The following is a 17418-nucleotide window of genomic DNA, read 5'->3' on the forward strand; positions in this document are numbered from 1 at the left end:
GAAAAGTAAGATTTCTACTAAAGACTCTTACTCGTGAACTCTCTCATGAGTTCTTTGAGAATGATCAGAAGACCTTATTACAACTACACCACCTTCTGAGGGCCACCAAGTGTCTAAATGAGGCTCTTAGAGACCCCTCCTCATCCATGACACCCTACTCAGTTCATAGCACCTTCTGTTCTTGACAATGGCCCCAGCACCAGCTGCTCTTGCATTAGAGGCATGAAAAAGTAAGTGCTTAGTCCTTGACTTGAATTATCGCTCACTTGCTGGTACGTTTTGTGCGGCGGTCTGAACTGGAGCATGTGGAAGAATCCCAGTCTGGCAGGCTGCCCTGGAGCTGCTCTGCTGAACCCCAGCTCTCTGCCAGAGCGACCAAAAAACTTCCACGTTCCTGTGAGAGAGAACTCGGAATTATAAATCACATTGGTTTCCTTTTGTTCTCCTCTAACGCACCAAAATAACCTGTGAACAACTAGCTCCATCTCAGAGGCCACTTCTCATTTATTTGAATCTTCCCTAATATCTAGTACGTAGTCGGCACTTCGTGTGACTTTTTTTTTTTTTTAAAGATTTTATTTATTTGACAGAGAGAGATACAGCGAGAGAGGGAACACAAGCAGCGGGAGTGGGAGAGGGAGAAGCAGGCTTCCCGCGGAGCAGGGAGCCCGATGCGGGGCTCGATCCCAGGACCCTGGGATCATGACCCGAGCTGAAGGCAGACGCTTAACAACTGAGCCACCCAGGCGCCCCTTCGTGTGACTAACTTAACTATTCATCCTCCCCCTTCATGCTTCTCTCCTGCTTAGCACACTGTGATGACTAGGAGATCCCTCTTGTCATAGTTATTAGAATGCATTCAACGTTTCAAGGACCAAAAAAGTAATCTTTAAAAGCGTCGAAACCATAATTATAACAAATGGCATCATTTCTGTGAAACTATCTTTCAATGAAGCTAACTCAATAAATAGCTTCTTAGCGTACTGATTTAAACTAAACTAGGATTTTAGGTGTTCCTCTTTGCTAGAAGAAGCTGCTGGTAGGGTTAAGGGAGGTGGCTGCCTCTAACTAAGACCCAACATTACTCCGGCAGGTGTGATTCTCCAGATTAGACGTGTCACACAGATGCAAGTCATTCCTGTTTCCTTTTGTTTTACATTTGAGATCTTTTAGAAAATAAATTGTTTGATCTCCTTTTGCCACTCCCCGGACTGCCCGTGTGCAGTCTCGGTGCGGACCTGGTACCTCTTTCATGAAGTGGCAGCTAAGGAGCTCCAGGGCTCCCCTTGGCCAGCGAAAAACGCAAGGAAGGAAGAGGTCAAGACTAAGAACAATAGTCATATTAACCTGAAGCTGGCAGGGCAGGATAGGTCTGTGGTGCGATTTAAGGCACTTAGTCAGCTAATGAAGGCCTCCTGTGCACGACAGGGTTTGTCAAGGAGGCAGTTCAGATACCAGTTTGATAGGCAGCCAAGTCACGAAAGAGATACACCTGCACAATTGGAAATAGAGTGTGAAGATAGTTAATGTGTTCCAGCAGCAGACAGGAAGTGTCTACCACAAAGGGAACCTGCAGTTTACTCCAAAACTCAGTTCCCGCAGAGCATGGACCCATTCTCAGAAAACTGCAGTTTGGTTCCACTAGTCCTGACCGGTGCAGTATGGATTTCTCTCTTCTTTCATTTTTCCCTTCCTCATTCCTTCATTGTACATAAAGAAACTGGTGTATATACACAAGCATATGGCCTTTTTTAAAAATGAAACGACCGATTCTCTGTTCTGATCGACATCAAATGGATATGCAATGGGATAAAATACTGGTTCAGTGAAAGTATCCCCTTTTCCCATTAGTGGCATGCTCATTCAGCTCTTATCTCGTATTCCAGTTATTTTGCTCTCACTGTTTAACAAAAAAACAAGAAAAAATCCTTGCATACCTTGTTCATTTGGAGAATTTTAATGTTTTTCATTTATCATTGTAAAACCAAGGACAATTGTATAACTTTTTTGTACGTAGCTGTTACACGTAGGGCATTTTGTCTTTAAGTAGAAATAAATTGCTCTAAAAGAAATGAATCCTACATAGTTTTCCCATCAAGTGTCTCTTTGCTTAAATAAACTTGTTTGAAATGAAAGAGAGAAAAAGATAGTTCTACAGTAGCTAGCATTTACTAAATGCCTACGTGACTTTTATATTAATTCCACCTTGAACAAATGAGGGAACCAAGGGGTGCCCGGCTGGCTCAGTCAGTTGAGCACGCAACTCCTGATCTCAGGGTTGTGAGTTTGAGCCCCACGTTGGGCATAGATCTTACTTAAAAAAATAATAATAATATAAAAGTGAGATTTATTTATTTATTTTTAAGTGAGTTTTATTTAAAAAGAAAAAAAAAAGAGGAAACCAAAGCTCGGAAGGATGTCTTGGGTGACTTGCCTGCAGTAGTCCAGGGCCTGTGTAGGAGCTGGGGTGCAACCCTCCAAGCCTGTCTGACACTCAGAGCCCTGCTCTTTTCACAGGGTTATGCTGTTTCCTTTGTTTCCTGCCATTCATATTAGAGTCTCCTAAAGACAGCCTGTTGTAACTTTTCTCCATCTCGCTAGTGTTTTTAATTATGTTGAGGCACAGAAATATTTAAAGTAGTTTGCATTGGAATTGAAAACCAAACATTATGAGTTTCTCCCATTTCATTAAAAAGTTACTTAATCTTTACATTGTTCTCTACATTAAAGCCGAGCAGAATTTTATCAGGCAATTGCCTCAAAGTTATAATCTGGAAAATCTTTCTATAATGAAACCCATATGTCATGGGCAAAAGGTGCAAAGCCCTGGCAGAGAGGGTTGGTCTCGTGAGAGATTCTGCACCCAATCTCGTTAACCAGGGTGCCTCTGGTAATCCCTCATCCCCTCACTGGTGAGAAATCAATCTGTACCACTGAATCTTTTTCAACCAGCCACCAAGAAAATTTACTGCAGAGAAGGCAGTTTGGGGATAGTCATTGTGGAAAGGGAACCAGAGACAAGGCTAACTGTAGATGGAGGAATTGGAGAATCTAAAGAAGAGATTGTATTAAACCACACACCACCTTCAGAGCAAGCAGGACGGAGTCCTCCCTTCAGCCCTGACCTCTCTAAGTCGATCCAGGTATTTACAGCTGCCGTGAACCTGACAGCCCTAGGGAGACGATGCAGGGGGTAATAGAAACCGCATAAACCTGGAAGTTGATTGTAGTTTATCCATTTGCTGTCTTTAAATGTGTACAAGTGCCTCCTGTCCCACATTCTCGGCAGCAATTCACACGTTCACCCTACGGTGACAGTATGTATTGTGACTTACTCTGTTCACGGTCTGCACTACATAGGAGGCCTGTACATCATGACTTGACATGGAGGCCCTGCTTCTCTTCTGCACGCAGATACTGTGGTGGCTAATGACCAGTGGATCCCTCTTGGCATAATTATTAGAATGTGGGAGCAGCGTTGCCTTCCTGTTGAATCTTGCAATCCTAGAGGATTAATCCAGAATTAGAAAACAGTTAAGAGATTATATTGACTCTAGCAATCTTATCGTCTCTAGGATTGTCTTCTAACACACGGTGGAAAAAAAGAACCAGGAGAGAAGAGAGGAACTGGAAGTGTCAAGCGGGGAGCATGTAATCTTACCAGGGCCATTAATGCAAGAATTGTACCAAGCTGTAACTAGTGGGAAGAAGAAGGGATGGAACGAGGCAGGGGAGTAGAAATGTCTTCCTCTCCTCTGTAAGCAAGCCAGGCTCTTCCCTGGAGAGATTTGAAATCCTTGGTGGGAGTTTTTTCATAAAATACATTTACATATAAAACCCTTCCGGAAGAGGTGTGTATGTGTGTGCGTGTGGGCGCGCGCACTCGTGTGTGTGTGTGTGCATGTGTGTGTAAGAGGAATACAGAATAGTAGCAGAAGGCTGTCTCCCTACTCCTAATGGGATTTTGTAGCAGCATGTGCGAGTTTGTTTCAGAAGTCAAAAATGAACAGATGTTGGTATAAATTACCTCTGTGTCTGATGTCTTGCAAATTAAAAGCGCGGTTGGCATCACTAAACAATTTCACTAGGTTTAGGGGGGTGCAGCTAGCAGGCGGCAAGTACTGTCGCAGGTCGGTAAGAATCTTCATGCTGCAGCAAAGCAGGAAGGCAAGGATAAAGAAATGAGGAATCAAATAAGGGGTATGTGAATTAATCAGAGATGTTAACATCTCTGATAACAGGCGAACAGGAGGGCTCGAGGTCCAAAGCTGCCCCTGACCCACAGCAGTTTCTCAGCGCACAAGGAGGGGTTGGTGCTTAGGATGTGATTTATAGGGCACAGCCCTCTTTTAGGGAGCACTCTGTCATGAATTCGTATATCTCCTATATGGGACTGGCGAGTAGGAAAACTTTCTCCCCTCCCACGTAGAAGATGAGGTCTTTGAATTACTTCTACTTTTACGGTGGTTTTCTGCAGCTCTGTGTGCTCAGATTAGGTTGAAGGGGGAGGAATGATTGAGTGGGGAAAGGGTTGTTAAAAAGGATTGGTTAAATTCAAGGAGAGCTTGCCACTGAGAGACTTTGGAAGAACTGTTTATTTTGCCTTTTAAATCCTTTTGATCCCTTGACTAGATTGGGTCTTTTTAAATTTTATGCCTTAAAATATTGGTCATTCTCCCATTTGGGGGAAAAAACAGTAAAGAATCGGGGGATGTGAAGGGAAGCAGGCAGAAATAATTAGTAAGATCAATACAGTGCTCCAGGCCCAGGAGTTTTGGAGCAAGTCTCTGTTCTACCCAGCAGAGTTTTGGATTACCCACATCTGGTTTCCAAAGTACTTGCTTCTAGCCATGCTGCGGGATCGTTTGATACTGTGTAAAACTCCTTAATAGGCACCGGAGAGGAGGCAGGAAGCCCATCCAGTAGAAATAAATGATGAGACCCATTCTGGCCAAAAGTATAGGTCACCTGTAGGATAAGGCTGAGGGGAAAGCTTCCAAGGAATGGGATTTTTGAGGTTGCTAGCCTCCCTTCTTATCACAGTTCGTTCATTCATTCGCTCAGGAAATACCGAGTGCAGGAGAAGCTACTTACCCTCCTTTGAAAGGTGGTGTGTTAATGGTACCACTCCACCAAGCACGTTCATTGCTGAATAGCCAAGAGAAAAGCAGGGCAGGTGGCATTAATGTGCTACTCATTTTGCAGATAAACAGGCTCAGAGATCTTACCCAGCCCGAGGTGTCACCCCACCGCTAAGTGCTAGAGCTGGAACGTAAACTGAGTTCAGACCCTGTGTTATCTAAAAGCCCATGCCACCTCGCATGGGTGAGACGATACCTGTTTGGATTTCCTCTAGGGTAGTTAGTCCTACCTCTGTCTCTCCATTAGTCTGGCATTACTTTCATCAAAGGAAATTCTTTTTCTTGCCAAACAAGCAAGGTAAATTTAGAAAGAAAGAAAGAAAAAAAAAAAAAACCCAGAATGTAGAGAATGAAGGCCATTAACTAGGGCCATTAACACGTCTTACTGTTTGTCTCTGGAAAGGAAGGCAATAAACATTATTGTGTTCCTGCTTGGAATACTTCTTTTGTATATTATCATTCATCCAGCCAACATTTATGTAGCAGATACTACATCTAGTGCTGATGATAGAAAGAATGATGAAACAGTCTCTACCCTCAGTCCTTACCCTTTAGGGCAGGAAGACATTTATATAAACAAATAATTGCACGTCTTACTGGAACTTTGTCTGTGTAGGGTTTGGTGCAGATCCACCAAGGAAGGGAATGGTCAGTTTGATTTAACCCCGGGGGGGTGGGGGTTGTGGGCACATGAGGCAGCACTTAGCACTGGAGCTTCTATTCCTAGTTAATGGGATGTCCTTTCCCTTTGTTGGAGCTCCAGAATTTGTGAGAGATGAGGAGTACATGGACTGCAGGTACCAGAAGCTTTCCGGTGGTTACAGAGTTTGTATTGTTATAGTTCTCTGTTGTACAAATAAACCAGGAACTGCTAGGGAGGGAGAGTGGAGCCCACTCATCTCACGCCATCTCTGGACTTGAGTCAGGCTGCAAGGAGGCTAGGGCACAGGTCCTTCTCGTTCTGCAGGTGCCTTGAGACTTCTGGCCTCCACCACCAACCATTGGAAACTTTGAGCACTGTTAAATCTATTTAAGAGATCCGGAAAGATGATTTTGTGAAGAGGATGAAGGGGGTGTTATAATTCACCCATTTTCTGAGGACTTGCTTGACGGAGCTAAAACCGCGGGCTTCTAGAGTGGCCCCTGTAATTGAGAAATGTTTTACTTTCATTTTGGAGCCTCATATGTAGGAAAGTAGCTGTATAAACCCTCTTGTAACTACAGCATTCAAAGATTGATGGTGCTGAAAGTCAGAGAAAGACACATAAACCTTGCCTGGCTATATTAAACATCTAAGGACTGACAATGCCAAGAGAGAGAAGACCAAAGCTCTATAAACCCTACTTTATTACACCATCCACAGATGAACTGCACTGAGGGAATATAAACCGTGTTATATTACAGCATCCAGGGACTTCCACTGCTGAGAGATGGGGTAAATGATCTCTAATTTTGATTTGAGATTATAAATGTCCAGAGACCAACAACCCAGAGAAGACTCTAATCTTGGTTGGATTATAGTCTCCAAGAGCAAACCCCCTGACATAGTGAACATGAGTATTAGGTTATGTTCTTGAGAGAGAGGGGTTTGGGGGGAATTCCCTGGGGATTTTTTTAAGGGGGGGGGGGAATGATAGTCTTCCCCAGTTGGCCTATGCCTTATAGCAATTGCCAGCTTCAGAACAGCTTTGTACAGTGTTCGTTGTCAGTGGTGGTTTGTTTTTCCCTCTTTTTGGAGGTTAGTGGTGATTAAATCTGTTCTGGTAGTAACTTGTTTTTACAATTTAAATCAGTTTGCATTATTAAATTATATTTTCCTGAGATCTCTTTTGCAGATTGTGGGTTTTCATTGATCTTCCATTTGCTGTGATTCCAGCCAGAGAGATGACACGGGGGAAATTTCTCAACATTCTGGAGAAACCCAAGAAGTAGCAGCAGCTGCTTGTGGACAGGATGTCCTGGGGGACTGGAACCGTGCTCCCCTCCCAGTGCAGCTCTGGCAATGTGCAACTCTCTGCTTCCTGGTGAGAGGCCGGAGGGTGCACCTCTAGGACTGACCCTCTCCCCTGCTCCTGGCACTCTGCACCTCTGAGGACCTTCGGCGGCAAGAGAGGAATCTGCTCTATCGATTCTCTACAGAAGGATCAGTGCAGTTATTCAGTCAGCTTCCGGACTTTGACCATCTCAGCCTTGGATATGGGTAACCCCAGAGGGCACATCATTCTTAAAGGTCAAAGTCCTACTCTCTCATTTCAGAAAGTGATTCAGGAGTCCCAGAATCTTACAGTTGGTTTGATTCGGTGATGGCAAAGTCAGTTGTGGCACGTTGATTGGACGGGTTCTTTTGACTTGTACGTGATACCTTAGGAAGTATTTATGGTGCGAGGAGACCAGAGACCAATTAGATTCTGAAACAGACCAGGCAGCCTGACCTGTGAACTCTCCAGTATACATTGGGTTCCAAGAATCCCCAGCTGGAGAAGCCAGAATCTTCTTGAAATATACACCTGCTTTAAAAATTCTGTACCTTTCACAATAGTCCCATTCCCCAGTGCCTTTCATTCCCCACCATCAGTTCTGATTCCAGGAAAAGGGGATCCCTCCTGGGATTAGCTAGTGAAAGGCCCATCATGCAAGGTTACATTGGATTCTAGACCTCAAGACCAAGTTAAAGATGAAAGAAAGGACTTTTGAGTTCCAGTAATCTGTTACAGATCCACACAAGAAAGTCAGTATGGCCTAAAAGGTAGGAGAAGGAGATTGTTTACAGGAGTTCCCATTTGATTAAAAACGAGAAACTCTAATTGACCTGAAAGGAATGTGCTGTGGAATGGTGGCAGTGTTTTGCCCCCCTTGTCCCGTCTCATAGCACATAGCAGATATTTTCACCAAAGCACACGAGTGTGCACGAGGAAAAAAAGAATTTCCTGACTTAAAGACAATTCTTATGGAGCTCTTTGCCAGTTAGCTGTCCCTGTGTTAAAACCTGAAAACCTAACCCATGCGTAAAATTGATTACACATGTTCTCCATATTTTGTCTCGTAAGCCAGCCCCCAGCCTCTGTAATGTTTTGAGAAGTACCTGAGGCCATGACACTTCCTAACCTTCATGCAAAGAACATCCACGTGGCAGTTGTCTGATGGTATTTGGATACAAAGAAAGTTGTGGTTAAACTATTGGTCTTGAGTGTCTGTGCGAGGGTGCAGCCCTATTCAGTTTAATAGCTGGTCTATTAACCATTTCTGACATTTGTGCCTTGTTTCCCATGCTAGAATTAATGTTGGGTTTTTCTCTCATTTTTGCCATCCATGCAATTTTACATATTGATAAGGGGAAAAGTTGAACACAAGTCACAAAGGATGGGTAAGTGAGAAAGAAAAGATTCTGCCTGGATGCGATATAGAAATTTAGGCTGGAGAGGCATAGATTTTAAGTTAAGCTTATTATTGACATTCCTTTTTCTCTAAATACGGTTGGAGTGGGAGGGGAAGAGAGGGCAAAAAAAGAATGCCATAACGTCAGATTTTTCCTTTACTCTGTTTTTGAGAGTTGATGACATCAGGCACTTTTAAGTGTTTGGGGAAATTGAGAAATACATGGAGAATATGAAGGTGCCTCCCCAAAACCAACTCAGGTCTGTAACCCAAGGCTATGTAGTTGGTTTTCCGGTCTGCTTTGGCCTTTCTTTTATTGTCATCTTATTCACCAGCACTTAATGTAAGTAGATGTTTTAGAACTGCGATATTTATTGGTTTCGTATTTGTCATCCTTAGAAATGTTAATGATGTATTTTTATATTGATAATATAAATGGATGTGTAATGTGTGTGTACTTCAGTGTGTTAGAGGACTGTGCTTTGTATATGATGGTTTTTGTGTTGTCATAATAAATATGTCCCTTTTATAGGAGAGTTTTTCTTTTCCTCAAAGGGCCAAGTTGCATATTTAAAGCATTCATCAGAAAGTACAACTATAATGATAAATAACCTGCTGTTTTCCCCTTAATATCATGGTGGGTGGTGTGAGGCTTTATGACCATCTACTACTTGGTCTCCCAGCTTCCAGTCTGTTCTACCGGCCATCCAAGCTCATTACTGCTCAACTCCCTAAAGTATTACTTAAAAACCTTTAATACCTCCTTGTGTCTAGTAATAAAGTCTGGGTCTCTTATCCTGGCATTTAAAACTCTCTGCATGTAATCCTAATCACCCCTCCTCTCCAATATGTGAAGCCTCTGTTCCAGTTAATCTGAACAATTCCCATTTCCTCACTTGAGTGCCTTTGCTCATGCCATTGAGTTCCTAGAAAGTCTCTTTTGCACATATCAAACCTACCCTTCCTACAAACCCTTGGTGAACCAGCTGGAAACAATCTTTCTCCCTGCATTACTACAACATTTACGTATCCCATCCTTACTATTCTTACCAACTCCGCCTTATATTTAAGTGTTCCAAGTGCATCTCTTCTTGTCCCACTGTCCCCCTCAGTCTTTTCTCGGCTGGAGTTGTAAGCTCCTCAAGGTTACAGCTCTCTCCTACACATCTAGTTACTCTTCTGTGTCTTCTTTGAGCTGGAAGGGTCCATACCTGCTTGCAGACTTCCAGTTAAATATGATGGATTGAAAACAAATGTTTCTCTGCCACCTACCAAAATCCTTAGTGTGGGGCGCCTGGGTGGCTCAGTCGTTAAGCGTCTGCCTTCGGCTCAGGTCGATCGAGCCCCGCATCAGGCTCCCTGCTCCGTGGGAAGCCTGCTTCTTCCTCTCCCACTCCCGCTGCTTGTGTTCCCTCTCTCGCTGTGTCTCTCTCTGTCAAATAAATAAATTAAATCTTTAAAAATAAATAAATAAAATCCTTAGTGTGACTTCCTTTTCGCCTCTGCTCAAGAACTAGAGAAGAGCAAGTATTTGTACTATCACTGTCCCCCCGTTGATAGTTTACCTGCCCTCGAGCAGAGCATCATGCCCTTTCAGAGAAACATTCCATGTGAGGAAAGCAAATTGCTTGGCATCATTGGCTCATCATTGATTTCCAAGAAAACAACTGGGTGGGCAGTAGATCTCTGTGACCTGGAAAAGCACGGCAGGCCGGCTGCCTCAGCAGGGACAGTCATGACTGCGCTGCTCTAAATCTTGAGAGATTATTCTTCCGATAAATAATTACGTATTATTTGCCCACAGGTTTCTCTTGCCTTTCCCTTTGCCATTCTGAATGCCTTCCTTGCGGAAGCAACTGTTGGCTAAGAGAAATAGCATGGGGGCTTTGGAGGCATGTTTGCAAATTCTTGTCAAGTCTTCTCTCACCAGCAGTCTTGTTGCTTCTTGCTCACTTCAGTCTCTCAGATTCTTGCTTTGGCCTCTGCTGATTTGCTCGGCCTTCCTTCCATTGTCAGGGCACTAAAAGTTCACAGGCTATTAATAGCAAGATGCCATTGTTAATTTTTCTGTATCTTTTGGTGACCCATTTATCATATTTTTTAAATGGACACTTGGGAAGTGCTGCTTGTTTGTGGTCCGCTAGCTAACTGTAGCTCCTCTATCTTCTGGGCCATGGAAATGGAGCTGGTAAGTCAGTCCATTGCCTCTTTGGCTTCAGAAGGGTGTTTGGACTTCCACAGGAGCTTTGTGATGAAACCAAGAAATTTCCTTTCCAGTGGGATGCTCTGGTCCCTTCTGTTTCCTCCAGGATTAAGGCCTCACAGAAAAGAGAAACAGGCAGAACAGGAAGGGAGGAAATGGGCTGGTGGGCCAAGGCGGATGGTCCCAGGGGTCAGACGACATGATTTCTTACCAGCTTTCAACTTCTACACAAAATCCGTGTCCAACCATTTGGTCATGTTCTCCGGTTTCTGTTTTCCTCATCTTGTGCCAGCCAGACGGCCCCTGAATGGGCTTCTCTTTCCCCAGAGAGCCTTACAGCCCCCACCCCAAACAGTAGCCTCTCCCAAGTCTGTAAGTTCTGACTGGCCTCTAACTGACTGCTCCTCTCTATCTAGGCTTTTTGGCGCTTTGGGGCTGCGTCCCCGCCTATGCCAAAAGAGGCCACCAGCCTTCCCACTCTGACCCACACACGTTTTCTTCATGAGCTTCAGGTGGCACCAGGTGCAACCGTGAGGCTCATGGTTGGCGCCAGTGCTCGCAGAGCTTGTTAATTAGCACATGAACACCCCAGTGCTCCATTCGCCAGCCCGGGCATTCGGAACCTTCCCCTCCTGTGGGCCCCTTCCTCCTAATGAGAGCTGGAAGAAGGGCCCTCACAACACACTGCCTCAGAATAATATTCCGCTTTGTCCCCACCAGTAACCAGGGCTGACAGGATCACTCTGTCCATTTCTCTTCTAATTAGCACAATTCCAGCATGGCCTGAGCCAGCAAATGGAGAAAAGCGATCAAAAGCGATCGGACAACCGTACCGAGTCACAAACACAAAGAGGGCCATTCCCTGTAATTAGGTGAGACAACTCCTCAGTCTTTTCTCGGCTGGAGTTTGCTGCTAAGACTCTTGCTGTTTGGGTCCCAGCAACACAAGTTACATGTCTCCCTGGGACACTAATAAGCCCCGAATTGTCTTCCGCTTCACACAACTCTCACCAGAGGACAAGTGCCTGGGGGAAGGGGGGACACAGTGAGGGGACAGGGTGTCTAAACAGCGAAGCAGCTGTGGCAATGTCTCCCCCACTCCAAAAGGCAGACATTGGGGCTGTGGGCAGAGAAGGACGAGGCCGTTGGTTTGGGAGAGCAGCTCCGGGTGCAGCCTGGTCCCATTGCCTGGGCTGCCGTCTGAAGCACTAAGAATTGGGCACCTCGGGAGAGACCCACTCCCTGCTATTTGCCTCGCCCCGTTCATTCGCCAGTTGTCCCCTTTGGGTCTCCTCATCCCTTCTCCCACGTGTCCACGCTGGTGGCATCGTGGGCAGCTACAACTGTGGCACCATCCTTGGACCTGCACTGAAGCCCTCTAGAACCGTAGTCAGTGAGTTCGAGGCTAGCTAACGTGCAGCCCACACGTGTGAATTCTGCGCTCGGAGAGCTCAGGACCTGGAAGGGGGCTCTCACTTCCAGCACCCATCAGCTCTGGGTCTCTGGCTCTCCCACAAGCCTTGCTTACTATCCCCATTCTCTCTCCTGGAAGATCCCTGTTTTTTTAAACAGAAAAGTGGCCCATCAACAGCCACACTCCGTGTGGCTCAGAGGTTGGCCACTTAATAAACAGAAACTGCTCCCCCAGGATTGCAGCCCATTACAGGGATTACTAGGGGTGATACAGCCATGAACTTGGTCATAGCCAGGGACAAAGGAATGCAGGGGAGAGTGGCATTTGGAATCTCAATTAAAATCAAGCTCTGAGCTGAGTTGGACTCACACATATTTTTATCTTATCCTGGTCTCTGCTTCCTGTTTTGATCTGTACTTGATGCTTCTGGCCAATATCTGCTGCTTCTTTTCCCTTAGAATATGGAATTTCAAATAAAATATAATTCCACAAGTCCTACAAATAAATTGGTATTTTCTACCAAGTTTGAAAACTTACTTAAAATTGAAAATGACTTCCAATACCAGAAAACAATTATCTGGACTCCAAGGAGCCAGAAAGCTCAAGTAATAAGAGTTGCTTTGTTGTTTTTCTATCCTCCCTATCTGAGACACACAGAGGTAACAATAGGATTTGACTTTTTAAATAACTTTTGGGAGATGTCAAAGAATCTGATCCAAATTTGTTCAGTCTCTTACAGTTTCTTTGGTTATAAACAGATTAGGATAGTACCTGGCACAATGTAAGTGCTTAATAAGAATTTGTTGGAAGAACTGCACCATGATACTCAGTGTTCATAGCTTTCTTGCTAATCTAAGTTAAGAGCGTGGATCTTGAAAGAGAGGCAGGGTGTGGTCATGAATTCACTTCTCTCTGAACCACAGTGTCCTTGGAACCTTTTCTACTTTAAAATGGCAGGCAGGGAGCGCCTGGGTGGCTTAGTTAAGCATCTGACTCTTGATTTCAACTCAGGTCATGATCTCAAGGTTGTGAGATCAAGCCCCGAATCGGGCTCTGCACTGGGCATGGAGCCTGCGTAAGATTCTCCCTCTCCTCCTACCCCTCCCCCACTCAAAAAAAAAAAAAGAGGCAAGCATCATGGATAAGGGCATAGACCCTTCCGTCAGATTGCCTGGGTCCAAATCCTATTTTTTCCATCTACTAACCATGTGACCATAAGTAAATTGCTTCATCTCTCTGTGCCTTAGTCTACCCATTTATGGAGTGGGTCCAATAGTAGCATCTAACTCCTAGGGTCATTGTAGAGATTAAATTAGTCCTTGCAAGTATTTAGAACAGTACATGGCCTATCTTACCCATTATATGAGTGCTTGATGGATTTATCTTTAAAAATGGATTCAATGCATTGTTTAATTACTATACTTACATTTGTTAAAGATTCATAATTCTTACAGGGAAAATATAGTAACTTTTGGTTACCTAGAACAGTTGAAATGGGTGAAGCAGAGAACCCATTTCTCTCACTCTTCCAGAGAGCTGACATTTACTGGGTACTCCTGCCCCCCTCCTTCCAGCCTCTGGGGCAGCTTCTGCTCGTATGGACATGCAGCAAATATCACGGCTGACTCTGCAGACAGTGGCATTGAAGACTGTTTGTTACTCATGAACAGGGAAGGAGAGGTGTTCTTTGTGACAGCGGCAGGTTTCTGAGCTGATACTGAGCTTGGCATGAGCCTCAACTCATTGTGCTTCACTAGTCTTGATGGTCCTCACATTTGCTGAGCATCCATACTATTGCAGTCACTGCCCAGGAATGCGCTTCCCTGTTTTGCTGTGTCCTCCGCCCCTCCCCACCTCACCCCTCCCCCAATCCTTCCATCCTTCTTCCAGATGCTCCCTTTCCAGGCCTGAGCAGGATTCACTTGGGCCTGGACTCCCCCCATAGCAGCCTCCTCCTGGCTTTGCCCTCTCTAGGAGCCCATGGAGAACAGCCTGGCCTGCCTCTGCACCCCGGGGCCTCAGGGTCAAGCAGGGCTGAAGGTCACATCCCAGGGCTTTCCGGGATGCGGCCAAGCCCCAGGAGCCGAGCGGGCCTGAGCCAGCGGCTTCACACAAAGGAGCAGCCGAAAAGAGGTTGGAAAAGTCAGTGACTTTCGGCTGATTGGGAATGAGAAGCATTGGCTGCAGCTACCAGCAAAGCCCTGGGTAGGGCCACGAGGGTTGTGCAGGGGTCAGAACCATAAATGGTCTCTGAGGAATGGAGAAAGCAAGTTCCTGAGAACCTCTTCCTTGGCCTCCTCCTCCCCTCCATTTGTCTCTGCCTCCACTTTTTTTTTTTTTTTTTTTTTTGAGAGAGAGAATGGGGAGAAGGAGGGGCAGAGAGAATCCCAAGCAGGCTCCACCCTCAGTGCAGAGCCCCACGCAGGGCCCGATCTCATAACCCTGAGATCATGACCTGAGCCGAAATCAAAAGTCAGATGCTTGACCGACTGAGCTGCCCAGGCGCCCCTGTCTCCACTTTCTTATTGGAGGACCCTCATCCCTTGCTTTTCTCACAGTGCCGCTTTCCCCAAGCCAACTGACCCAAAGGTCCTTCGTACCCAGAACTATTGATTAAATAATGGTACATTCACAGAGTGAACTATTATGCAGTTAGTAGGTTTGCAAAAGTTATATCATGGAAGAAATGGTTTGTCATGATAAGCGAAAATAAAAGAGCAAGATGTAAAATTATAAACACGACATAATATCCAATATGGGGGGGAGGGGATTGTAAGGAAATAGACCAAGGTATTAACAGTACTTGCTGCCTCTTTGGAGGATTGTGGGAAATTTGGGGGTTTTTTTCCTACATTTTCCAAACTCTAGAGGCACGTGTTGCATTCATAACATGGGGGGAAGCCTCTGGAGCCGAGTATACAGGTATATGGGGCTTAAAATGCCCTATCAGCCCAGCCTAGTACCATGCACGTGTGTGTGCGCACAGAGTTCACCGGTGACATCCGTTTATGGTAATGAGATTTGTTCTTGTGTACGAACATGTCTATCAACCTGTAAACCTCTAAGTATTTACTGAGCATCCAGCCCTGTCGTAGACCCTACTCCATCCCCCGTAGTGCCCTAAGCACACTCCGTCCCAGGGCCCAGCCCTCCTCACAGACCACAGACCCTTTGCTCAGGAACAGAAAAATGTTCTCTCAGTACATGTGCAGTCAGTGTTGCGAAATAGCTCTTTTTCCTCAGTCCATCCCCACACAGAACAATATATCTCACCTAATTTTACTGTCGACTCCTAAGGCTGAATTTCCCCAGCTCTGGGGCATGCGAAACATTACTTCAGACGTGCTGATGAGAGTTTCCTTCGCTGCTTTCTTCCTGCTCATTTTCCCTTCCCAACTGAGAGAGAAGGGGGAGGAAAAAAAAAAAAAGAGGAACTCGGAGTCGGGGGTAGGCAGGTCAGGCCAGCCTGGAGTGATGCTCCTCTGTTTTCATCCCAGAGTGCCAGACAGAGGCGCTGCACCCTCAGGAAAGGACATGAGGTGCCTTCTGTGCAAGCTGGGATCTGAGGGACACAAGGGGCATGTGGGAGGCGGGGAACACATGTATATACAGTCAGGGTCCCTGCGAGATGGGAAGCAGAGCTACGGAACTGATAAAGAAGGAATGAGAGCATCAGGGGCTGGGTCACATGAAAATCATGCAGAAGAATGAACTTCGTCCTCAAGAAATGGCTCATCCACCCCGGGCCCCGGCACCTGGAATATACTGGCCCAGGCGTCTGACTAGGCCTTGGAGGGCCCTAAGGAGCCTTGCTCCTCATTTCCCTTCAACAGAAATAGATGTCATGATGAGTAAGAAAAATGCTGTGCCGGAGACGCCCGCTCCCTCCTCCAGGTCACCAGTATGTGTCCTTGTCCATCCTGTTTCCCAGAGGGGTGCTACTTTCTGCCCAGCTCGGGATAGCGAAACAAAGGGAAAATACCAGCCACGCGCAGCCCTGAATCCTGCCTGACTGTTAGGGGCTTTCAGCCTGGAGAGCTGGGGCGACCACATCCGGTCAGCCCTCCCGGAGGAGAGAGGAACACGCCAGAACAGAGAGCCGAAGCGATTGTTACAACATGAGGATTGCAGGGCAGGCGGCACCTCACAATATCACCAAAGATTGATGCAAATTGGTTTGGTTCTGACCCTGTCACGCCAGGAAGGATAATGATTCCAGCCGCGCGGGGCCCGGGAGGGGGCACGTGGTGGGGGCTGTGAGGATGGGTGTCTCACTACGCATCTTCATTAATGATCTGAAAGACAGGGGTAAACAGCATGCTAATGAAACCTGCAGATGATTGGTGTCCCAAACCCCAGAGAGGACAGAGGAATAGCACCGCGAGGCCCAGAGAGCTTAGAAATATGGGCAGGAGATTGTCAAATGAGGTTCGTCTTAGGAAAATGAAAGTCGACGTGTCAGGCAGGAATGATGAAGGTGCCTCTGGGTGGGGGCCGGTGAACCTGGAAAGCAGAGATGGGTGGCGGGGCAGGCGGTTGAGTGAAGGGATAAGGTCTGGGGTGTGGTGAGGGAAACAGAGGAGCTGGCCTTGAGGACCCAGGGGACAGATCCCCTTGTACGAATATGCCTGGCAGACCTGACTGCAGCCAGAAGACTGGAGCCGGGCTATGGGGCCAGGCAGGTTGCTGTGGCCCCTGGTGGCCTGTATTAGCCTGGGCTCCTGGGCAAGGCTGGACTCTGACTTCACAGCCCCAAGCTGTGCCTATTTGTATTCAAGCCATTGAGGCTAAAAATGGCATTCTGATCTGAAGGACAAAGATGAAATAAGCCAAAACACATTTTTAAAAATGTTGCCCCAAATTATTGGGAATAGGCTATTCAAGAGTAGGGGAGGGGCACCTGGCTGGCTCAGTCAGTAAGAGCGTGCGACTCTTGATCTTGGGGTTGTGAGTTTGAGCCCCATGTTGGGTGTGAGATTATTAAAAAAAAAAAAAAAGGAGTTGGGGAAAGAAAAATTTTCCCCACTTTCAGTGGTTTCCCATTAGGTGAACACGGCTTGGAAGTAGAATTCATTTGCATTAAGGGTACAAATATCAAGTGAACAGCTCAGTGAATTTTTTAAGCAAATCGCTTAACCTCCCCAAGCCCTGATTTCCTTGTCTAAAATGGGTACAAGAGCAGTACACATCTCATAGCTGTATTGTGAGGATTAAATGAGATAGAACATGTAAGCCCCCTAGGACATAATGTACACCATGTGGGTGATTATTATTACCATTTATTA

The 17418-nt window shown here is 45.9% G+C and overlaps 1 protein-coding gene across 13 annotated transcripts in view; it reads left to right on the forward strand.

Annotated features, from left to right (window-relative positions):
- The window catches only part of LIN52 (lin-52 DREAM MuvB core complex component), a 135366-nt gene that overhangs the window by 108871 nt on the left and 9077 nt on the right, over positions 1-17418 (forward strand). For 7 of the 13 annotated variants that reach the window (XR_010405263.1, XM_064571339.1, XM_064571338.1 and 4 more), the window contains one exon: positions 7018-9045. The exons of 4 other annotated variants lie outside the window; for them this stretch is intronic. Coding sequence is in view for 4 of the 9 variants with exons in the window: in XM_054513801.2 (XP_054369776.1) it covers positions 7018-7073 (56 nt within the window). In the remaining 5 variants the exon portion in view is untranslated. Of the gene's footprint in view, positions 1-3575; positions 6577-6976; positions 9046-17418 lie in introns of those variants that run through there. 2 more of the 13 variants (XR_010405264.1, XM_064571342.1) reach the window with 2 other exon arrangements.

Source organism: Mirounga angustirostris, unplaced genomic scaffold (assembly GCF_029215605.1).
Source record: "Mirounga angustirostris isolate CCGP_5_RB_7025 unplaced genomic scaffold, mMirAng1.0.hap1 SCAF_9, whole genome shotgun sequence".
Taxonomy (NCBI): domain Eukaryota; kingdom Metazoa; phylum Chordata; class Mammalia; order Carnivora; family Phocidae; genus Mirounga; species Mirounga angustirostris.